The 23,001-nt window shown below is 34.0% G+C and overlaps 1 protein-coding gene across 37 annotated transcripts in view; it reads right to left on the reverse strand.

The window, feature by feature from the left end:
• Positions 1 to 23,001, reverse strand: part of KCNMA1 (potassium calcium-activated channel subfamily M alpha 1) — a 485,636-nt gene that overhangs the window by 160,952 nt on the left and 301,683 nt on the right. For all 37 annotated transcript variants that reach the window (XM_062613051.1, XM_062613059.1, XM_062613013.1 and 34 more), the window contains 4 exons: positions 11,975 to 12,050; positions 7,486 to 7,561; positions 5,578 to 5,748; positions 3,842 to 3,933 (listed from right to left, as the gene is read on the reverse strand). In XM_062613051.1, coding sequence (XP_062469035.1) covers positions 3,842 to 3,933; positions 5,578 to 5,748; positions 7,486 to 7,561; positions 11,975 to 12,050 — 415 coding nt within the window. The remainder of the gene's footprint in view (positions 1 to 3,841; positions 3,934 to 5,577; positions 5,749 to 7,485; positions 7,562 to 11,974; positions 12,051 to 23,001) is intronic.

Raw genomic sequence — 23,001 nt, forward strand, 5'->3', positions numbered from 1 at the left:
ACTGAATTGCTCATGTGAAAGAACAGAAAAAACACATAGGACTCAATGTGAAAAATACTGGAAGCCACATCACTGTTTAGAGACCTCTCAGCATATTAGAAAAAGAATATTTTTTACAGTTCTAGTTGCTTCTCACACATGAATTTTATTTTACAGCTACAACATAGTTATATATTTACTATAAACTCCTGTTTGTAACTCATCTGGTTTTCTATGTATCATTTGTATTTAGTGATGACTATAGGTAAAAGCAATTGTTACTTTGTTCTGAGAATAACTAGAAAAGGCAGCCAAGGTTTTATTTCGTCTACTGACCACCTGATTCTGGTCTGTCAGGACACATAGCAAAAACATTAGAGAGTCTTCTGATGAGCTGATCTGTAAACAGCAGCAAAAACAGCTGTTTAGCAGTAATCTCTCTACTTATAGAGATCTTATTGTTTACGAATCTGAAATTCAAGGCAAGGATTGTTTTTAGTAAAACCTTGATTTTTTTTTGCACTAGGTTGTAATTGTGCCAAACTCATTAACCTAGTTGTCATTAGATGTGCAAATTTTGACTAGGTCACATTTTATAGATATATTCATATGCATTTTGGTGTATAAGCAACAGTGAGTACTGTTGTTTATTTAACAGAGGAAACTTCAATCACAGACTATAATAAAATTCCTGCTTTATGTTCTATGAGACTTTAGAAGTCTCATTTCAGGAATATATTACCAAGGGGAGATTATAAATTTAATTTATAATTTGGACTTTTGTAAGTAGCTAGTATCTAGTGAAGGTAATTAGAGATAATTGCACGTTGCCTACAAACTACTTCACTTCCAAACTCTTGTGTGTGTGTGTCCCAACTAAGACAGAAGTCAGCTATTTTATTGTGCAAAAATGATTCTTACATAGTGTGAGTCCTTTGAGGATTGGCTGAAAATCAAAATAAAATGTGAGATCAAACTTGCTGGCATGTTGGTTGTTTCTCTTCTTTAGTAAGTGGAATTAGTAGAAATAATTTTTATGCATACATTCCAGCTGCCTTGACAGCTACAGTTCCACAGCAAGGCTCTCTTTATTACTAAAGCAATGCAGTGTAATCTTCAAAACACACATAATCATATATTAATTTTAACTTGCCACCTAAATGTTTAATAATCATATAGAAGCACATTATTCCACATGGTTCATGGGGCAACATGTATAAACATATATATAAATGCTACAAAGCATGTATTTATCTATTTTGGAGAAAGATAAAGAGTACATACATTTGCTATTTTAAGAGCTGAAACTACATCTTAAAAAAAAACAACACAAAAACATTAGCTGCTTTCATTTTGTACATGTATTTAATTTTATCTGGAAACTTTCTGATGTTAGGAATAGAACAACTGTAGTTTCTCATTATATTTGCTGCCAGAATCTATGCTTGGTTGCTCAACTAAAGACCTTATATTGCTAATTACTACCACATGCACATATCCCAAGCAAAGGAAAACTTATTGGTTCTGACAATCCATTCTTTCAACACTGAATTCCAAATGAAAACTTAAATTTTGGCCAAACATAACATTTCATCAATCTTGTTCTACTGACTGCTACAGCAACATCAAACAAGGGGTGATAATGGCTTTTTTCTGTGCAGTTCCCAAGCTTAGATTCTCTGATGAAAGACCCATGTGAGCAAAGGACATCTTTAAAGTACTTCATAATTAATAACTGAACCAGAAAACAATGCATAAAGTAAATTGAACAGTTTGCATTCTGATGACAGAGCTGAGTTTCAAAAAAGTTAATGGGCAGTAAAGATCAGCAGAGAAAGCACTGACAACAGAGTGAGCTAAAAACAGATAGTGCATATAAATAAAGACAAAAATAAAAGGTGACAAAACAAAATGAAGCACGCCCCAAAGCTAGCAGAAGCCTGTAATCTGGAGTTGAGCTTTTCAGGATGTGGGGTTCTGACTGAAGATCACGTCCAAATTTTGAGACATCTGAGCAATGCTGGGTACTAGTGACAATGTAGAAGGGGAGAGACTAAAACTCTATGTAAAATAGTTTTTAAGCACATTCTTCTCTGCTATAACTCCTCTGGAGCCTCAGAAACAGAAGTTTAAAGTTGTCAGACACAGGAAGTTCTGTGTTTGAAAAACTTCACTCTTCAAGAAACCAGGTATGAATACAAATATGAAACTGAGTAGGCCTCTGTCACAAATAAACATTTTTGGAAATTAAAGATAAGTACCCTGTCTCAGAAATAAATTATGACATTTTGTTAATTTGCATAAGTCAATTATGATAAAAGTTTCCAACATCAGTGTTTACAGTGAAAAAGCTTTAGACATTTGAGGATATCTCAAAAAAAATATAAGTACCAAAATATTTGCAATTGTATCATCTAATTGCTTGAGTATTATTGGACACGCAATAGTATAAGATATAACTAATGAAAAAAACTTTGATGTATCTAGCCAGTGACGTAAAGTAGTACTCTAGAATTAGTTCTGTGGGACATTTATACTCTTTGTGCTCCACAGAGAGGAGAAACAACTTGATAAAACCGTAATCCACATTCATAAAATTATGCATGGGTAATCTGAAAAGAATAAAGTGAAAAATATATCTTTAAATAAGGAGAAGAACAATCAACTACATGTGCTCCTTGTAGTCCCCTCTTTAAGCTATTTTTAAAGGATTGTATACAACTAGTCTTTGAGGGCAAATATATCTTTACCAGTGAAAGTCACAATAATATGCAATTAAACAAAAGATGGCAACAGTAAAGGTGACATAGAAGAGAAACTACTACATTGCCAAGCATACTGAGTCTCTTAACGGCTTTATCCTGGCATGTCTAGGTGCTGGAAATGCCAGAAAGAGCTGGTTTTAACTTGGTCAAGGAAACAAGGAGGGTTTCAATAAAAATGTAATGAGCTAATGTGGTCCAATAAAATTTAACTTTTGCTACCAGGTAAAAATAGTATTTTTTTGTGGGTTTGGTTTCTTTTCCAAACTATATTGATACTAAGCTATTATTGCTCTTCTTAGGATAGGTTTTATATGAAGTGTGGAAGAGAATCACATTAAAAATCCTGGTCATAGATCCTAAAATCACAATTGTTTGCAATATTAAAAGCCAAAAAGAGCTGCATGAGAACTAATCTGCTGTTTGAACAAGAAACAGCACTATCAGTTTTCTGACATAGTCAGTCTAATGGAATAACTCAATCAACATAAATCTCAGATTTTGCACCCCAGTAAAACCCAGTTTTCTAGAGAACTATGCTGTTTGAAAATCGTGAATTATCACTGTCACTTAGTTAAGAGATTAAAATTAATGAGATATGATAATCTGATCCCCAAAGTGTGAAGTGACAAGTCAACCTTTTTCCAGAAGCTACGTGCGTATGCAATAGCAGCATTTTTCACAAGACACGTAAGTGTAGCCTTAGTGGTATCCAGGTTCTCTTGAAGTAGGGACAAAACCTTGTGACTTGCACCATAGCATAGCCCAGATCTCTAATTATAGTGTGACAACTCTCCAGTGGTAACACCTGAAGTCAAGGAGTACAGCCTTATAAGCTGTAAGTCAGCTATTACCACCTTCAGGGGCTCTAAAGTCACACAACCACACCTGGTCTTTTTTGACTTACTTTCTGCCTCGGGTTGAGTTAAAAGTCCCGCCGTATTTCTTCCGATTAAGGATGAGAGCAGCAATTTCTGGCACGTAGCGAGCAAACATTGCCTACATGCATGAAACAAAAACAAAAAAAAAAAAAAAAAGAAAATGGCATGCAGAGAGTGTTCTACTGCAGCAGAGGCAGCAGAGCCTCTTGGGATACTTACTTTCTTCCACTAACCGCACTATAGGAACCACCATATTTCTTGCGGTTTCCTATTAACTCTATGATTTCAGGGACGTAGCTGGCAAACATGGCCTAAGAAGAAGATAGGAGACAGAAGAAAAGACTAAAAAGAGAGGCCAAAGAAAGGGGGATGATGAATATTTTCAGAAGATATATATTAAGATCTGAAAATGCAAAAGAATTAGATCTATGCAGTTGTTTAAAAAGAAAATTTAAAAAACGTAAAAGTTCTTATCAAGCAAAACAAGAGGACTCAATGTAAAAGTTTGTCTTGGAGAAGGTGCACACCTTATAAATTAAGAAAATGGTCAAAAGACAAAAAATAGGTACACAAAACAAAACAAGAACAAAAATAATCCAAAATGGTATCTAATCATAAAAACCAGTTATACCGAAGTCTTCCTGAAGAGGGGAAGGGAAAAAACTATCCAAGCTCTACTGCAGAAAAACAAAACCAGATATTATCATTACCATTACATTTCTATTTTAAAGACAGGCTTATTTCCCCCATTATTGGGATTCAAGAGAAGAAAACAAAATTAAATCAGGGGTTATTCCCCTTGTTAAGAAAAAAAAAAGTCAACCCCCGCCTGAAAAAAAAAACAACTTTTCCAAAAGTTCATGTTTTTAAAAGGTTTGGAATAACGTGAGAGAAAAAAAGGTTTTGAGGAGAAAATAAAAATTATTCTGCCATGTTTAGTCCAACAAACATCTTCCTTGTGGCTGGATACTTCGAAGAGCTACTGCCAGTTGACATGGTCTTTGTCTTCACATGGCAATAAACATAGATGGGAATGCATATATTTATGCCCATATATATGTATCTTTGTGTCTCTCATATATGGCATTCATAACATTAGATATATACATATCACCTCTAAGATGTATGTATATGTGAAATCAATATATGAGAGTAAGGTAACAATATACATATGCATGTATGTGCACAATATATATTTTAAAATATCCATAATGCACTTACCTTACACAGTGTAAATATGAAAATAAACTTTGCTGGTTTAGAAAATAACATTGCAATAGTCCTATATTACTGAGACTGTTAAATAGAAAAGTTGACATCAGACAATTAGTAACTTTGGTGCTATGTACATGCAGGACAAAGAACACGAGAACTTGCTGAAAAGGATAATGTTTATGGCTATGTGATAAATTGCAAGTTAAAATTGTGCTACATGACATGAAAGGATGTTTGAAATTAAAGAGAATGTGGTTTGCCATCATCTGGATCAGGCAAGCTGCTCTCTAAGGCAGTCCAAAGCCACAGTGTTTGTTGGAATTCTGGGAAGGAACACAGAAGGGTGGATGGGTAGGACTTCTGAAACCGCAAAATGCCTTTAACTATTATTAATAGCAGCCTCAAAAAAATTCACTGGTCAATCACTAAAAAGTAAAGGACTACAAATAACATTATAAGTTTAAATATTAAGGCACTTCATGTATTCACATGTATTACTCATTCAGATAGACTGCAGAAATTCTGAGTCTACTGAACTGGATTAATTTGACATGCTTTTCCAAAATATTTATCTATAGAAAAAAAAAAAGGGGGCGGGAAGGGGTATTTTAAACATATTTAAATGTTTTCTAATTAAAGTCACTAATTCAGATATTATTTCATTAATTACAACATTGAGATACACAGGATTGAGTATTAAGGTAACTGGAATAATAATAATTATAAAAAAGAGTTTTTACCAATCCCCCAAGGATGAAGAAGACCATGAAAAGGCGACCAAGAGTTGTTTTTGCATAAACATCTCCATAGCCAACAGTGGACATTGTAACCATCAGTAAGTAAACACATTCCCAATATGTTAGCGGCTGATTATTTTGGAAATTTTCCCATGGATCCCCTGAGTTCTCCACCTAAAATGTACAAGAAAACATGCAATGAATTAATAGAGTTATACCACAAATTAACTCTACTGATATATGTGTGTGCATACGCTTATATATATAATGTAATTTGGCATATAGTATAAATTCTGGATCCATTCCTGTGATTTATTTTGAACAAATATAAAACCTAACTTGTCCCAGTTATAGCATTACAGTTCTTTTGCCAATACACATAGCCTTGCCACTCATACTATTTATGGAAAGCATTTTTTTGTTCAGCACTAAATAATATTAATGCAGTTAGGTAAGTTCATTTTATAGCAATTTGTTAGAACATTTTCAGAGCAAATCTTACATGTAATGTAATTATACTTCTGAGTGTTTTTTGTTTTAAAGCATTATTGTAGAATCATAGAATGGTTAGGGTTGAAAAGGACCTTAAGATCTAGGACTAACCTCTATTAAAGGCATTAGTGACATGTTTAGTGACACACTATTGCTATTCCAAGAAGCCAGCTCCTGTATCTCACAAAGTTATAAATTTATCATCTGGAAAGGAGTGTGCCCTCTAAAGTTCATTCCACCATAGAGTTTGACCACTGAGAATTCCTACAATAGCGGAACTTAAACTGAACAGCAAAATAAATCCCAAAACAAAATCCAGGTCCTATAAAACAGCATCCGTTTCTGCCACTGTAATTTTAAAATGTCTTTTTCTGTTTTTCTTCAGAAATATAAAAAGCTAATGTTTCTAAAAAAATGCTATGTTTGCTAAGAGTAGTGTAAAAATATGGTCATAAGCGATTAAGAAGTATATCATAAACTAAAACATTAAAAATTCTGGTGCATCTTCATAAGAGTGAAAATTAAATTACTATTTGGTAAACCAAGAAGCTGAACATTCTGAATTTAATCTTATATAGTTGGATGCAGCTCAAGGTAGTTCAAGTGAAGTCAATTAAATTGCTCTGGACTAACACTGATATTAAGAAATTTTAGTATTAGTCCAAAACAATTCCTGACTAACTTATTATTTCTAGCACCTTGAAATACTCATGGTTCTAAAGAAAATCAAAACGCACTTAAAGAACACTTAACCATATCTAATTATGTTTACGAAACAAATCAGTAAAAGCTATTACTTTAAAATGTTTAAAAGACACAACTGACATATACCTATCCTATATATGCATATTAACATTTATGAACTCATATGTACCTCTGTACTATCTATCTTTAATTTTTCAGGTATCATTAAATGCAGAATTAAAAAAAAATAAATCTATTACAAAACTCTATTATCAGTAACTGAAATTTACACCAAAAAAAATTGAAATAAAAAATAAAAAGCCATTTGGAATGTTAGCAATCCCACTACTTCCCGTGGAAATACAGAATTGTTTTCCCCTGGCACAACCATTGATTTCCCAGGACCTCAGTATCATTGTAGTTCTGCCAACCCCTTCCAGGAAGCACCTGGGTAGTTCTTTAGGAAACGCTGCCACCTACTGGTAAATTGTAATCATTCAAGAAGTTGCTGCAGTCCAAGTCTCATATTTCTGAGGCTAATGATGTGTTACTTACTGTTCAGAATTAGTTTTGAGTAGAAGCCTACAACTGGGAAACTTTGATGCCTCTGTTTATCTTATGCTATAAGATGCATTAAGGGATCACTCAGAGTAAGGCAATTTCAGGTAATAAGGTAGCTCAGAGAGCAGAAGATCCATGAGAAAAAGTCAAACAAGTATTTTCAAATATACTTACCAAATGTATGAACCCAGCTGCTGTCAGCCACGTGCTGATAAATATAGAGCACAGATTCACTAGCTTGATGGAATTACTGAAAATAAACAAAACCCAACAACAAATGGGAACTTAGACTGGAATTTATCACACATTTTTCAAGATGTACTTGTATACAACTGCATACTTTAGAATGAAAGTGTCTGATGATGATTTCTGAAGAGAAGCAGGCCCCTAAAAAACTTAATTAAAAGTCTATGCAAAATAGCTATTTTTTTGCCTTTGTAAAGTCACGTTTGCATAATTTAGATAGCTTGAAAGAAAAATTCCCATGCATTTGAGAAACGCTAGCTACAGCTGTACTCATAACCAAACAAATAGAAACAAATAACACTTTTTCACAAAAGAAAATTAGCTGCCTTTCAAAACACTCAGCTTACCATTTTTCATTGCTACACACCTCAGATTTATTTGCATGTAAATATTCTGGTACCCTGGAATACATCTATGCAGGGCCAATAAATTAATCTGAGCAATACCAATTAGCATTAGCTGCTGAACACTGCATTTATATAAACAATTGACTGATTTAAAAAAATATATATTTAATTTTTCATGTTGTTCTTATATATTCATTATGCTTTTGACTCCAGGCCTGTGAAGGCTCTAAAAGTTAACAAGAGAATGTTTTTTGTTGCATACTCACCACATGTTAACACTTATATACATGACCACAGGGAAAGACTATTTTCCTACAGTTATAGTAAACAAATTATGAACTACTGCAGCCAATCTGTAAATGTCATGATGCTTCAATTGTCATCATGGATTCACAAATTAAAAAACTTAGGTATTTTACAGTCCATGTGTAAACTCCCAAATAATTTTCATATTATTCTACTTGCATAACTCCAATTGATCACTTTGTGGCAAAAAAAAACCCAAACCAAACCAAACAAACCCACAAAAATAAACAAACAGAAAATCCCACCAAACCACAACCAACAAAAAAAAAAATAAACAACCAAAAGATTGAAACTTAACAGTCAAGCACAACAAACTCTTTTCAGCCCCACTGAGTAGTATGTTCCCTATTGTAGCCAGAAGTGATTTTGAAGCAAGGATCTCACTCAGTTCAGCAGGAAAATGCCATTCTTAAAAACCCGTGTAAGAAATATAAGTAAAGCCTGCTCCCTTTTTAATTACAAAATTCTTTATGATTCAAAAACCTAAGAAGGATATTGAGTATCTATACAAGGAACTCAAGTCCATGTATTGCTATCTCCAAATAATCTTATCCATTCGTGGAACTGTATTGGAAATAGCTGTCTTATGTTTTTTAAAACATTTCTGAGAATGAATAATGGCTCAGAAAAATCACTATTATTCCTAAAGCAATACATCCTGAAGGCATAAATATCAGGAAAAATTCACTATCAGTCTTAGCAATAGTAGTTTTGAAGTAGAATTAATATTTCTAACTAATACGAGCACGATACAAATGCATTATTTTTTAAACAAAATTGAGACATGAACCAGCTCCACTGAAATATTTTTAAGAGCTACAGTTAGTCAAGACGGCATCTATGGCTACGAGGGAAGAAATACAATTGGGTAAGACGATGGATACTGTATTTAATGCTGTACTCAAAAACAAGATAACGTACCAGCATTCTGCAATTACTTAGTGCTGACCTACATTAACACATATTCCCCATTCCCGTCTTTCGTTATGTATGGTTGATTTAGGGTTCATATTCTGCTGATGATAACATTCAGTCATAGAATGGGACCCTAACCAATTGGTTTCTAGGTTACACAAAATCATAGAAATCATGCTGATGCAAAACTCTTGTTATGGAAAGCTAAATATCATCCTTAACCTGAACTTAGAACAGGCTCCTGATACAAAAATGGGCCAGTTGGTCTCCATATATTGCTCTATATAGTCAAATGACAGCACTTAAGAACAACTCTTACATGACTTGTTTGGTACGTTTTATTTTTGCAGACTTATTAAACATTTTACCTTAGCTCTCCTCTATGAAATACTCCCTGGGTTTCTGCCAGAATCTAAATATAGATGAAGGATTAGTCACAAACATTTTCCTCCTCTTTAAGCTCTTTCCAACATCTGTGCAAAATCCCTTACTGTGAGCTCTGCCCAAGCCTCTGCGGTTTTGTTGAAAAATATTAGAAAACAGTGAAGGAGAGAAATTTTCAACTGAACACCACACAATTGATTCTATTTCATAAAACACAGGAACAAAAAACACTGAATAAAATTAATTTAATTTCAAATTAGGAAACAAAGAGGTCCTTGGCAGAGTACGGTCTTTTAATATGTAAAAACTTTTCTTCGCCCTATGGGTTCATTTAAAATATAATTAATAATTTTTCATATACTCTAATAACCGTCTAACACACCCACATGACTTTGCAAGTCTTCTCACTGCCTCTGTTTTTGCATTGCTTAGCTTCTTCCTTTGGTTCTTTGGATTCCAGTGTTTGGAATGGCCACCTATTTAATTAAATATAAATTTATTGAGACTACCAGTTTAGCTGCTCTAACTCTTGCAAAATTACCAAAGGTTGTCCATTAACCAACAGTGCTCAGCACACTGATCTTTTTTTTTTGCTTTTTGTTTGTTTGTCTGTTTATTGCTTGTTTTATTTTTTTTTTTGTGGGGGAGCTTTTTTGGGTTGCTTTTTTTTTTGTTTGTTTGTTTGTTTGTTTAAGAAAGATTGATAATGCAGAAATAGAAACTCTCAATTAAAAAGTATGTAATTACTGTAACAGAAAACCATACCAACCACAAGAAGCAAGAGTTCTTGTTTGTGAAGGTACTCAAGGATACACAAATATAAAAATTTTTCACTGAAGTTTGCAGCTAAATTCATGCAAGAGAATAAATAAAACACACTGTCAGGTGTAACTAAAACTTTTCTAAAATAAATGGCATTCTGCTAATTTGTTTTAATTTGACTCATCTATTTTACAAAAAGATGTTTTATGGGCAACGATACAAAAGAGAACAGGCATGTCTTTCTATTGAAGAATAAGGAACAGGGAGAGAAATAAAGAATTGGTTTGAGGCACTGACAGATTTTAAGTGAAATGGTGTTAGTGATGAACTGCTGGGAATTAATCATCTGAGGAAACTGAAACAGTCATATAAGGAAGCTTTGCTTTACAGACTTTCTAATAATCAACATTTTGGATTTACAGATATTTGGACATTCATATAAATAACCATAGAGTTAATGACATCTAATCTAAGAGCAAATTTTGCACTAGAGAAACACTATTTAAATGAATAGGCCAATCTTGAACAAGCTAGCTCTGAATACACTGAACGTGATTAATGCAGCACTCCTTTATTTATGAATCTGGAAGCTTGCAAATCCACCACTCCTGAAGGGACTTCTAGCCTTTATCCAACATCTTTTGAGTTTATGGGGCTTCTCTATTGACTACCATTTCTTTTGGGGGGATTGTCTGTGTTTTCAATGTAAAGCCATTGGGCAACCTGAGCTCCTGCAAAAATTACTCTCCTTTATCATACTCTCAGCTAGTGGACTACAGCTTTGCTGCACATTCTTTGATTTCTTTATTTGACAGGAACTGGATTCCTTACAGTTACACATCTTAAGACAATGCAAGAGTTTTACAGCAAAAAAGAATAGTTTCAAGATTATGGGTTGAAGACATGGCTATGTACAAATTTTAAGGATATATTTCTCAATCACTACTATAAGTAGCAACTAAACTGAGCCACTTGCATATAAAGCCCTCACACATGCATGATTAAACTGGTAGAGAAAGCATAGGATTTTGGAATATGTCATCCAACTGTGAGGCATGGGGAAAGTTCCTTTTTATTTACTTTAAAGCAATCTTTTGGTCAAAGTTGTGCTGCTTCTGCACAGCTTTCATGTACTGATAGCCCCAAAAATCGGTGGAAGCCAGAAAGTTACTTGGAGTATTTTAATTATTCTTTGAAACAAATGATAATGCCAATGAACACAACATAAAGATATCTCAGTGTAAAATTCATTTTTAATATGTTTTTGTTGTAAAAAAAAGGATAGGTTAAAAAAAAAAAATGAAAAAGAGCAACAATGATTATTTCTCAAAATACTTTTAAACTGTATTCTGTTGAATGAATTTTGATTTCTGTTTTTCCAAGGTAGCAGAACATGGACTGATTATGTGGAAAGAAGCAACATTTAATCACTGAAGAGTTCTGTATTTCATTCTGCTTTTCATTTATCAGCACAGTCTTGTTCAGATCTTTTAAATATAACAACACACCAAGTAAAATCTACTGATCACATTGCAAAAGATTATGACACTGATAAATCATTCATCAGCAGAAAAAGGTTTAAAGGACAGGTAACAAGAGTTTTACTCCAGAAAAGAAAATCATATATTACTAGAACAACAAATCTAAGCCATTTATGTTCTGTCACCAATGCAACTAACTCAGTATGTAAGAAAAGGTCTTACCTTGTTTTAAGGATATTCAGAAACTGCAAAATTTCTGAAAACTGTATCAGTCTAAGGGCTCTTAAAAATCTTAAACCTGTAGTAAAGGAAAAAAAAAAATCTAGTAAAGAATAATTCCAATTATAGCATTTCATTTACAATGACAGCAATCATTTAAATCAACATAGGTAGCATACAAAATGCCAAATACCTTTGAAATGCTCTTCCATATTTAATGATGCCAAAATCCTTTCCAGGTCTTTTTCAAGTTTTTTTTAAACTTACTTCCTTAATAGCTGAAGTATCCTACCAGAAAGCCTTAGTTTATGTAGGGTGCCATGGGAGAAGACATGCAGACTAAAAGCTAAGGGCAAAAAACCCTCACTGAGGTTCTATTGGTATTTTTTAGTGTCCTTCTTTTCCAAGCTACCAAAGACACATACAGATCTGAAACTTCTCAGTCCTCCAAGCTCTCACACTGCTTAGTGAAAAATAAGAGATTATTGGCAAGAGATCTGATAACCTGGATAAAGTAGACTGTGTATATGCCTGATTAAATTGGTAAATCTTAATGACGTTAAGTCTTTTATTGCAATAATAGTCCTTATGTACATCCTAATTCCAAAAAACTCAAGCAGGAGAAGAGAGAAACTACACATTCACTTTTAAAAATTACAAAACTACTATAATTCTTTCTATTAGACCATAACTATAGGAATGGATGACGCTTTGGCTATTAAAGAAAAAACTATTTTTACAAATAAACAGCATTTTTGTGCTGATATCAGGTTGCATGAATAACAATTCCCAGACAACCAGAAAGCCACCAAAACGTACAGTGAGCGTGCGCAAAAGAAAATACTGTAGAAGATTAAGGGCTTAAATTATTAAAAGAGACTTATGCTGATACTAAAAAATTTGGCTGCAGATCTTTGGCATACGAATAGAAGTACATTGTGTATTATACACATGCAGAGCTTATATAACTAAAATACTGCTTTGAGGATAATTTTTACTAGACAGTGCAGCCAGGAGTTATATAAGGTTGTGTAACATGGTATTGCAACTCTTGCAGTTAGGTCCAGGGCAGCTTCTCATACATCCTCTTTATCAACATTTATTTTACACACTTCAGTGCTATGAACTACTTTTTATTTCTAGAATCTTAAGGAAAGACTGATCATGGCAAATATATAAACATGGTCAAAACTTTCATCATCTCTGAATCTGAGAGGTTCCCCTCAAGAGCAAACATGCACGTGGCAAGATGTGTTTAAATCATGGCTTTATTTCCACAGTATACTTGGAGAGTTGTTAAATAAAATCTTTAGTCATGCTAAGACTCGTAAGTAGCCTTATTAAGTAGCTTTAACAAAGTAGAAATTCACTCCTTTCTATTACATGGATATAAAGTTTCAATTACCAACTGTAGGGAACTCTAAAGATTAATTGCAAGTTAAAAAGTGGATTTGGGGATCTAGACAAAAAGCAGTAAAATTATGCTTAATAATTATAAGCTTCAGAGCCATTTGCAATTAGAGGATGATCATTTTGGATCATAGTGCTGAAACCATGAGACATGATCCTGTGCTCCACTTGCAGTAGTTTTCACAGTTGCTATTCCTGTCCAAAGACATATGGCGGACAGGCATGGAGAGTACCTTTACTAGCAACCCTAAACTTACCATCCAGCTACCTTCCTTACTCCACTCCCTAGGAACTTTCTGAAAAATTACTTCCTTTCTAACACTTTGCATCGCATCCAAAGTTAATAAGATTGTCAAGTTACCCACTGCAATGTTTCAAAAAGAAGCCTGAGAAACATAAAAGTTAGCAATAAAACCCCTATCTCCAAACTCTTAAAATGCTTAAGATATATTTTAGTTGCTGAGACATCAAATGATACAGCAGAAAGACTATAGCTTCAATGTATTTTTTGTGAAAGAAGAAAATCATTTGGATTAAGTTCTGCATTTGCTACAATCTACACTATTTTAAAGAAACCCTTTCAGAGAACAGAATTAGAAAAAAAAAAAGAGAAAAATAATAAAAAAATAAGGAAAGAAACCAAACTGTAGAGTCTGCCTGAACAGTTTACTTGAACTACAAATAGAAGTGGTTTGCAATTGTAAAAACTTACAACCACCTTGTCTAGGACATGACTTGTGGGGCTGTGTTTTATATCTAAAGAAATTATTACACAGAAAGGATAAAAATTTTGATCTTCAGAAACCTTGTTGTGTTACCTGCTTTGTGTGGGCTCGAATATGAAGAACAAAAATGAAATTAAAATCAGTTTTCCTTGTCATGATGGCAAATGAATAAAAAATTAAGTATTCAACACTTTTCAAGACCCAAAGAGATCTGTTATTAGATTCCTATCATGTCATTTTATATGGTTTACATAAGATCATAGAATAGTTTGGGGTGGAAGGGATCTTTAAAGGTCATCTAGGCAAGCCCCCGCAGTATTGCAAATTAGTGTAAAAAAGAGAAAAAGTGAAAAGTGATCTGAACAAAACACATAAAAGTACTGGACAATGTCAGGGCTGCAGCTGGTAGGTTTAAGTAACTATTTCCAGGCACTTAAGAGTATCTTGGTCTCAGGGGCTGAACATACAAGCATCAGTTACTTCAGTGTTTTCAAGTGAAACTCACTATGCCTGCAGTGTTTACTCCCTGGAACACTATTAACATGAAGAGACAGTCAGCCAAAACAACTCTGCATAGTAGGGACAAAATATAGTTTGCAATGCAGCACTGTGTACACCTTCCTGACAGAACTTTGTGCACTCTACTGTCAACATCCACTAATTCTAGCTGAACCCAAACAAGTGAGAAAGGGAAATTCCCATTCTTGAACGGTTATTTCTAAAACTTGACTGTGAAGCAGTTAAGGGGTTCTGTCTTTGAATGAATCTGTTTGTCACTCTAAAACATTTAAAGCATCGGCTGCTTGACCATCTAGAAAATTATGTGCATTTTGGAAGACTGCATCTAATTTAGAGCTTTCAGCCTTATTCTTCAAATAGACTACAAAAAGCTGCTGCTGAGAATAAAGTGCAAGCATAAAACTCAGATGACATGAGTTTGCTCCTAAATGCATCATTTTTTTGTATCACCTTAAACTTACCAAGGGGATGATGAATCAACTGAATAATTCCCAGAGGAAAAGTCCACAGAGCACTTCAATCTAGTACTAGTATTAATGACACGCAGAAGTGTGCTTGCAAACATACACGGACCTCTAAACTGATGACACAGTAATCCTCACAGCAATAACCTTGTTGCAATGAGACTGTTGTCAAACTAAAAATGGCCTAAATTATTCAGATAGCTTACTATGAATCCACATAAGATCAAAATTAAACCAAGTTAAATAGAAAATATTTTGATGGGTATAAATCAAGAGTAATTATTGACACAGCGTCTGTAAAAAATAGCCTGTCAGAAAATGAATCAAAAATAATCAGTAACACAATGCCCTGTGCTATGCTCTCTCATACTTTTCAAATCAAACATAACTAGCATAACTCACAAGTAGGAAGATATTATCTCTTTCAGGCCCAACAACTCACCAAGACCAGAAATTTTTGATGATTGTTTGTGCATCAAGAATAGCAAGCAAAATTCTGTAATAGGACTACTAACAAAAATTCTCATTTTCCTAAAGCTGTCTCAGCTACATATACAAATATGCACATTTCTTTCCATAGCAATATTTGGTAATGTATTTTATATATGTAGGGGAAATAATTTCTTTTAATATGAAATAACCATAAAACTGGTTTTCATTTAAATTCTATAATTGATAGTTTAGATAGGGTTTCTCATGCATTACAGGAAAGTTTGTTCTAATTTTGCACATTTCATAGAATCCAGCCTGCTTAAGTTATTTGGACACTGTTGAATGGAAAGCTCAAGAAGTGCTTGTTGCTTTGTCTCCATCATGTCACTCATTTTTTTCTTGGCAAGAACTTTTATATTGGAATGTTCCTATGGAATCTGACTGGAATACGATATAATCTATTACAATTTATTTAAAAAAAGTATCAAAAGATTCAATTTACCTAGGAAATCTCTCTAATCATAGGAAAAATACAGAGATATAACAAAGGGCCTCTTCAGTTTGTCAGTCTTTTGTTTCTAAATGGATGACTAAAGAATGCTTTTGAGCTGGAGTTTATTTCAGCTACCATGTCCAGGAAAAAGATACGAGATTCATAGATTTCTATACCAGAAAAAAACCTACGATCATCAAAGCAAATTCCTTTAACAATATGAGACAAGGAATTTTAGTTAATAGTTTCTGCTTCATCAAAGCAGAATCATCAAAGCAAATTCCTTTAACAATATGAGACAAGGAATTTTAGTTAATAGTTTCTGCTTCTAATAGTATAATTTGAGTTGTAGGTATGATGATTCAAATGAATCTCCAAGTATACCACAGGATTACTTTTTTACTGTGAAAATATTTGTTTAGCTATCTGCATTGCTGTAGGGTTAACAGACTATTTTCAAAGTACACTGAAAAGAATGTAAGATATGTGTGTAATATATATTATTTTACATATATATAGTATTTTTATTTATTATACATATGCACATATACATATAAATATTGTATTTTTATATATATGCGTAATATATATTATATATGTGTGTAATACATTCCATTAATTTTACTAGGTAATGTCCTGGATAACATGTGGGGTGTAATATTATTTCAGATTCTGAGTGTCCAACCTGGAATTAAAAAAAAACAAACAAACTGAAAACAAAACCCAAACAAACACCAACTCTCCCTCCCTCCAAGAAATGCACCTGATTTTAGGTGGAGATCAAATGCCTATCTCTTGAAAGTCTAAACACTTATGAATGAATATGAAAATTTGACATATCCACTTCTTGCAGGACAGTTTTGAAGGGTCACTAACAGAGCGCAAATACTGCTCAAAACCATGAAATCAGCCTTAAACATTGCAGAAATTATATCTGCAATAGGAAACATATACTATGTTGAAATACTGACCTAGAATACAACAGAAGCCTTTTTATTAATTTCACTATGCACTTGTTCAGTTCTGTGAGGTGCAAATATTCTCCAGCTATCGTTTCCTGACTCTTTACTAAGGACTCAGTAAAAGGGATACTCTAGACAAGAACAATGATATAAACATGACTGATAAACTATGTGCCAGTAACAATGCAACTACAGTAGAAAATTATTTTCTCTATAGAGTTTACAGAAAACCCCCCAAACATTATTTCAAGCTTTCCTTGACTTTACAGTCTTAAATGTGCTGAAACATGGTATCTTCCTGTGTCAGTTTTTCAGTCTCTCTGCTAAACTGATGCTTTCTACTGGATTAACATACAGCAGGAATCTGAATTACCCATAGGTTAACACCCATCCCCCTCACAAAAGTAAAAAAAATTAAATGGAGAAATCATAACAACTAAACTTATTTGTCTTTAACAAGATTTCAAAAACAGAAACAGGAATTGTGATAATTCTTCATTCGACATGCGGTCAATCTACCAGAATAGCTCCGATCCTTACATTGTTTCTCAACAATGATAAACATAAACCCTTTATTATTGCCACGATTCTGCTTCTTGCTTATTGACAACAGTATATCCAAAATATTGTAGAAGGATTCAATACACAGAGATTCTGTATTCAATTTCTATTACTGACAAACCATTCACCCACTCATCAGAATGGTATCTTCATCAAACCTACCAACGGCTACTTCTACCCTCTATTTCATTAAGACTGTATGGTTTACTGAAGACTGAACAAGCCAGAATCCATATTTAGGAAATCAGAACCTCTTCTGAGACACATACAATGGAAGAGACATTTTTAGGATGCAAAATAATCCTATCCTGAATGTCTTCACACAGTGCAGCAGAGCAACCTGAGATTCCATTCCTTATAGATTTGAAAATGAAAGCTCAAAGAACAAAATGTGAAGAAACAGCACAGGAGGAAAAGAAATCTGCCATGCCTTGGAAGCAATGCAGCCAGAATATTCTGATTATGAATATTCTGTTATGCCAATGTACAAGCAGGGAAACCAGCCCACAGCATGAAAACATCAATATCCTACAAACCAGGACAGTAAAATTGCATGAAGTTCCAAATCTACATAGATTGTTTTCTAGTTACTTTCAAAAAATGCTGTACCAAAGACTTGCTAATAAATCTCCCCACTGCTCATTTCTTTAGCTTACTTTTACATCTGTGAATAATTACATCAGTTCTTAAAAAAAAATCTTAATAATTCCATCAATAAAGACTGACTTACTTGATTCTTGGGGAATCCCTTTGATGAGGGAGAAATAAGCACATTACAGAAGATTTTTTCAAAATAATGATGTAGCATTATCTTGAAGTTGAAAAATTAAATACATATTTTAGAAGAGAATAACACAAGAACCAGAGGCAGAATTCACAAACTACAATTTTGAAGAAAAGTTTAGAGTTGGACCTTACCCCAGTACGAGCCGACCCTATAGCAAGACACCAAGGAGTTTCGAAAAGTATGTTGCTCTTCCTTTTCAGGGATATTATGCCCAGCTTTGACACGATATCCATTTTGGAATAATTCTCCAAGAGATTTTTTACGCCTTCTAGTACTTTTATAAGTTTCAGTACGAGTGCCCCCAGAAGGGTTGTGGTAGACTAAAATCTTGCTGGAAATCATGACTATCTTCAGCTTCAGAAACACTGCACATAAGTATTGTGGTCCACTCTTCAGTCACAGCATCCACTAATAATGAAGACAGTCATACATTTACCCTTCTTTTCACTAATTCAGTATCAATATGGAGAGACAGCTCAGAGCTCGCTCTTTAAGAGAACTTCTCTTTGGAAGCAGTTTTATTTAACTGAACACAGGACAATGTAACGTTCACCTTTACATGTTGTTATCAAATGATAATTCAGTATAATCTAGTCCACTTCTGTTAGCATGAAGCAAACAGAATTAATTCAAACACAAAACTCAGCCTCACAAAACAGACTGAGTATTATAAACTGGATGGGCAAAACAAATTACAGAAGCAGGCGGGCAGTGCAGATGCTCCTCTGATCTGTGATGTATTAGAGCTTAAAAGCCACCTTCTATCCGGATATTACCACATAAGCTCCTTTCAGATACACCAAAGAACCACACCCATTGATCCAAAACCCACAAACACGATGCTGTTCACTCAGAATGAACAGGTACTCCATAAAGAATATAGTTCTTGCACTTCATGTACATGTTTACTGTGTATTATTTTCTTTGGCAGCTTTACATATCTGTCTTTCAGCTAAAGCTAGTATGCAGAAGGCAGAGGTCACATAATCTGCCAACTCTTCCAGGACTTATCCCAGATGAAACAAATAGAAAAAAACCTTACACACACACAACAACCCTTCACCTAATCCCAGTTAATGACAGCTATATTACTGAAGGAAGAAAAAAAAAACAAAAAAAAACAAAACAAAAAACCCCAAAACATTTAGCCATCAAGCAAGAGCACAAAGAATAGTGTGCATTAGTTCCCTCAAACAGACATGCTCTGTGAATATTCACAAAACTGGATTTTTGTTCAGTGAATTACCATCTCATTCAATTAGAAAAAGCTCTTTAAAATAAAATGGAAATGTGAGCTATTACCTTCCATGATATATGATATGCGTTCTTAGTGAACTTTCCTGCTTTAACATACAAACTTTATCTTGAATAGCTATCTTCATTTCGAGGAATATGCTCATCATTCTTATTTGTTGTCTCCAGAGGAGCCACAAAGACATATATGCCAAATATATATGAATGCCATCTGGACTATAGTGCAAAACAGAAACAAAAATAGACTGCACCATGTGCTTATAGGAAATGCACAGAATCACAAAGTATTTTGGAAATGTTATTAAAGTGTGATAATGCCAAATATAGAAATGTGGAGAACAGTACACACAAATTTCAAGTAATATGCAGTGAGTGATTCAGAGGCAAACCACTTCCGTGACTGCTTTACATTGTAACCTTTACACTAGGTTCTTACAAACAACCTGATTGTGTTCCTAAAAGTCACAACAGTATAATTCCACCAAGTCTAGTAGGAATAGTTTTGGATTCTTTACGTATGCACGGAGACACGTATCTAATATATCTGTGAGCATTTGAATAATTCCTCTCAAATTGGAAAGGTCTGAACAAGGTAGTACTTCTCTTGTGTTACTAACCACATCTTGTACAGCTCAAACTGGGAGAATGCTCTACTTCTTTTCTACCATATAAAGCATACTTTTCTTTCTTTTTGTATTTTATCTTGAATAGTATTATAATCTTGTTAATATCCAATTTTAAACCTACCATTAGTGTCCTTTGTACTTAATAGAGCAAATATTAGGGTGTAGAGTCCATTTACCTTGCAAGCCTGCAACATCTAAAGAAAAACAGTGTCCATGAGCAAGAGCCGAGCTGTTCAGCTTACATAACCTACATTAGGGTTTAGTAATTTGACAGTATTCCTTTAACTATCTCAGCTCCCTGGCACAGCCACATTTTTACCAATTTTCCCCCCCTTTTTTTTTTCTGTCAGTGCACTGCTAAATCCGTTGCATCCATCAAAATCTGAAAACATGAATTAAAGGATATAATGGGAAATAAATCTAAAATAAACCTGTTCCACAAGCTAAAGAATATGAATCTTCAGCAGCAGCAGGATGATGACATATTTTCCTGAGAAGCACTATTCAGCATCACAGAGCCACACAAACTTGTTGCTACTACTTCCCTGTGTAGATGTTTCTGCTTTCCAATTGAATACCTTTTTTAACATTTTGTTCTACAATCTGATTACACAAGACAGCTTATTGCTTTTAGTGAGAGTACAATTCCCCATCATCTACACTACCTATTACATGGCCAAATATTTCGTATTAGATATAAAATTAATTACAGAAAATTGTTCTCTGTAGGATAAATAATTCTTTTCTTCAGTTATCAAGAAAACTTTCAGATACCACATCATCTAGCTCAGGTAAGTGTCTGAGTGGAAAGCTGAAGTCCAATTAAGCAGATGAACATGATGCCATTAGAAAAACAGCACTGTTTCCATGGTTTCTGTAATTTTTCCTACCCCTATGAAGGCCATAGTTCACAGTCTCCTGGTCCGAAGTGGTGTTAAAACTCCTAAAGTCTGGGATACCAGAAACACTGGGGATGTGTGCAGTCTGCTCTGAGGTACTTACTCCAAACTAAGCAACATTCACTCTGTTCTAAAGAGCTCTATGTAGACTTGTTAAACCCTATTGTACCTTCAATGAACCCAAGCTATTTAAAGTATGTTACAAGTGAAGTTTTCCATATTCTCAAGAGGATTGTATCCTTGAAACATATCCCTCCATGACCCTCCCTGAATGTGCCATACAAAATGGACTGATATACTTATGGATGTATTGCCACAATTAAATGACAGCTTCCTTTTAAAATTCATCCAAATATGAAACTAGCAATCTCAAATATGCAGGAGAAGAAAGCAAGGCTTTTTTGCAGCTGAGCTCCACTTCACCTTTGGCTACGCAGGAGCTAGGTACTTCCCTATAACCAGTAAGATTTTCATTGGTTCTGTTTCAGAAAGGGTAAAAATATTAATCATTAAAAAAAAAACAAAACTTGGCACTAGCAATAACAAAAACAGACACTAGGTATGCAAACATTAACTTTGCCACTTTATACCACTTCAGGCAATGACTTTGCTGTATTCCATAAGACAAGTAGAAATATACCCAGTAGTGAATGAATAGCAGATCTTTACATAAAATCAGACTGTATTATACTGCAAACATCATATTTTTCAAAGTAAGTATTATTGCACCAAACTGATGGCGGTGCCTTTTTGTAACAAAAGGCTGAAAGCATGAATGGAAAGATAAACAATATTCATACACACTTCATGGAAAAAAAGAGCTAGAGAGAAAAGGAATGTATTTGTCTATTGTTCTTCTATGTTTTTATTCTTACAGTTGCATAATCCATTCTAGATACAAAACCCTATACTTAAAAAGTGTGCAAAATACGTCTTTTTTAAATTGAGTTTTGAAGAATATTTAGACACTTTACTGCTGATGATACTAAAACTAAGATGAAATAAGTGATTGCTGAAATAAGTGGTTATGCCTCAGCCAGCTAACCTTGCAGAGAGTTGCAACTGAAGGTTGGAAACTTGGGGCTTGTTTTCTAAAGTGCCCATTACAATTCAATAAAAAATAGTTTTGCCTCCTGAAGAATGACAGGTTAGTATCTTGTATCATTTTCTCTGGCATTCATCAGAAACAAACTGCATTAAAATCAGGAATATGCAATTCTGAGAGGCAGTAACAATAAAACAGGACAAATGATAAAAACAAAGGCAAAGGAAGGACAAAAGTCAGATCTAAAGCCTGACTCATGCTGCAGGATGCTGGTTTAAAAAAAGACTTGCAATTCTGCCTGTCTTTGGTACTCTGAGTCACAAGACACAGGCCATAACTGCTGAAGAAACAATGAGCATACTATGAAATAAGGCTTGAAAAGGAGTCAAATATTTCAGTTTGATCAACTGGTGTGATATAATACATCCTAGCCATTGAATCTTCCTTAGCCCTTGTATTGCACTAAGAAAATATTTAAAGGATATGAGCAGATATATATATAGATGAATTAATTATGGAAAAAAATTATTATGAAAATGACACACCACAAAACGATACTAGCGGAAAAAAAAAAAAAATAAATCTGTTTTCTGACCAAATGGGTGCCAAACTTCACAAAATATGTATGCCTGTTCAAAAGAAGGGATCATTCTCCAGTCAGTGTAGAGAATGATTCTTTGCACATGGTGTAAATTTATAATGTAATAACAACAAACAGAATATTTCATACCAACTGTCAGACTAAGAATTAAGGCACAAAATTTCACAGAATTCAAAGATCATGATGTTTTAACTGCTTTTCAGAAATACAGCTGTCATGAGGTTCATACACCACTTATCAATATCCCTTATT

Source organism: Pezoporus occidentalis, unplaced genomic scaffold (assembly GCF_034315485.1).
Source record: "Pezoporus occidentalis ecotype Australia unplaced genomic scaffold, CSIRO_AGI_Poc_V1 ctg101, whole genome shotgun sequence".
NCBI classification, from domain to species: domain Eukaryota; kingdom Metazoa; phylum Chordata; class Aves; order Psittaciformes; family Psittacidae; genus Pezoporus; species Pezoporus occidentalis.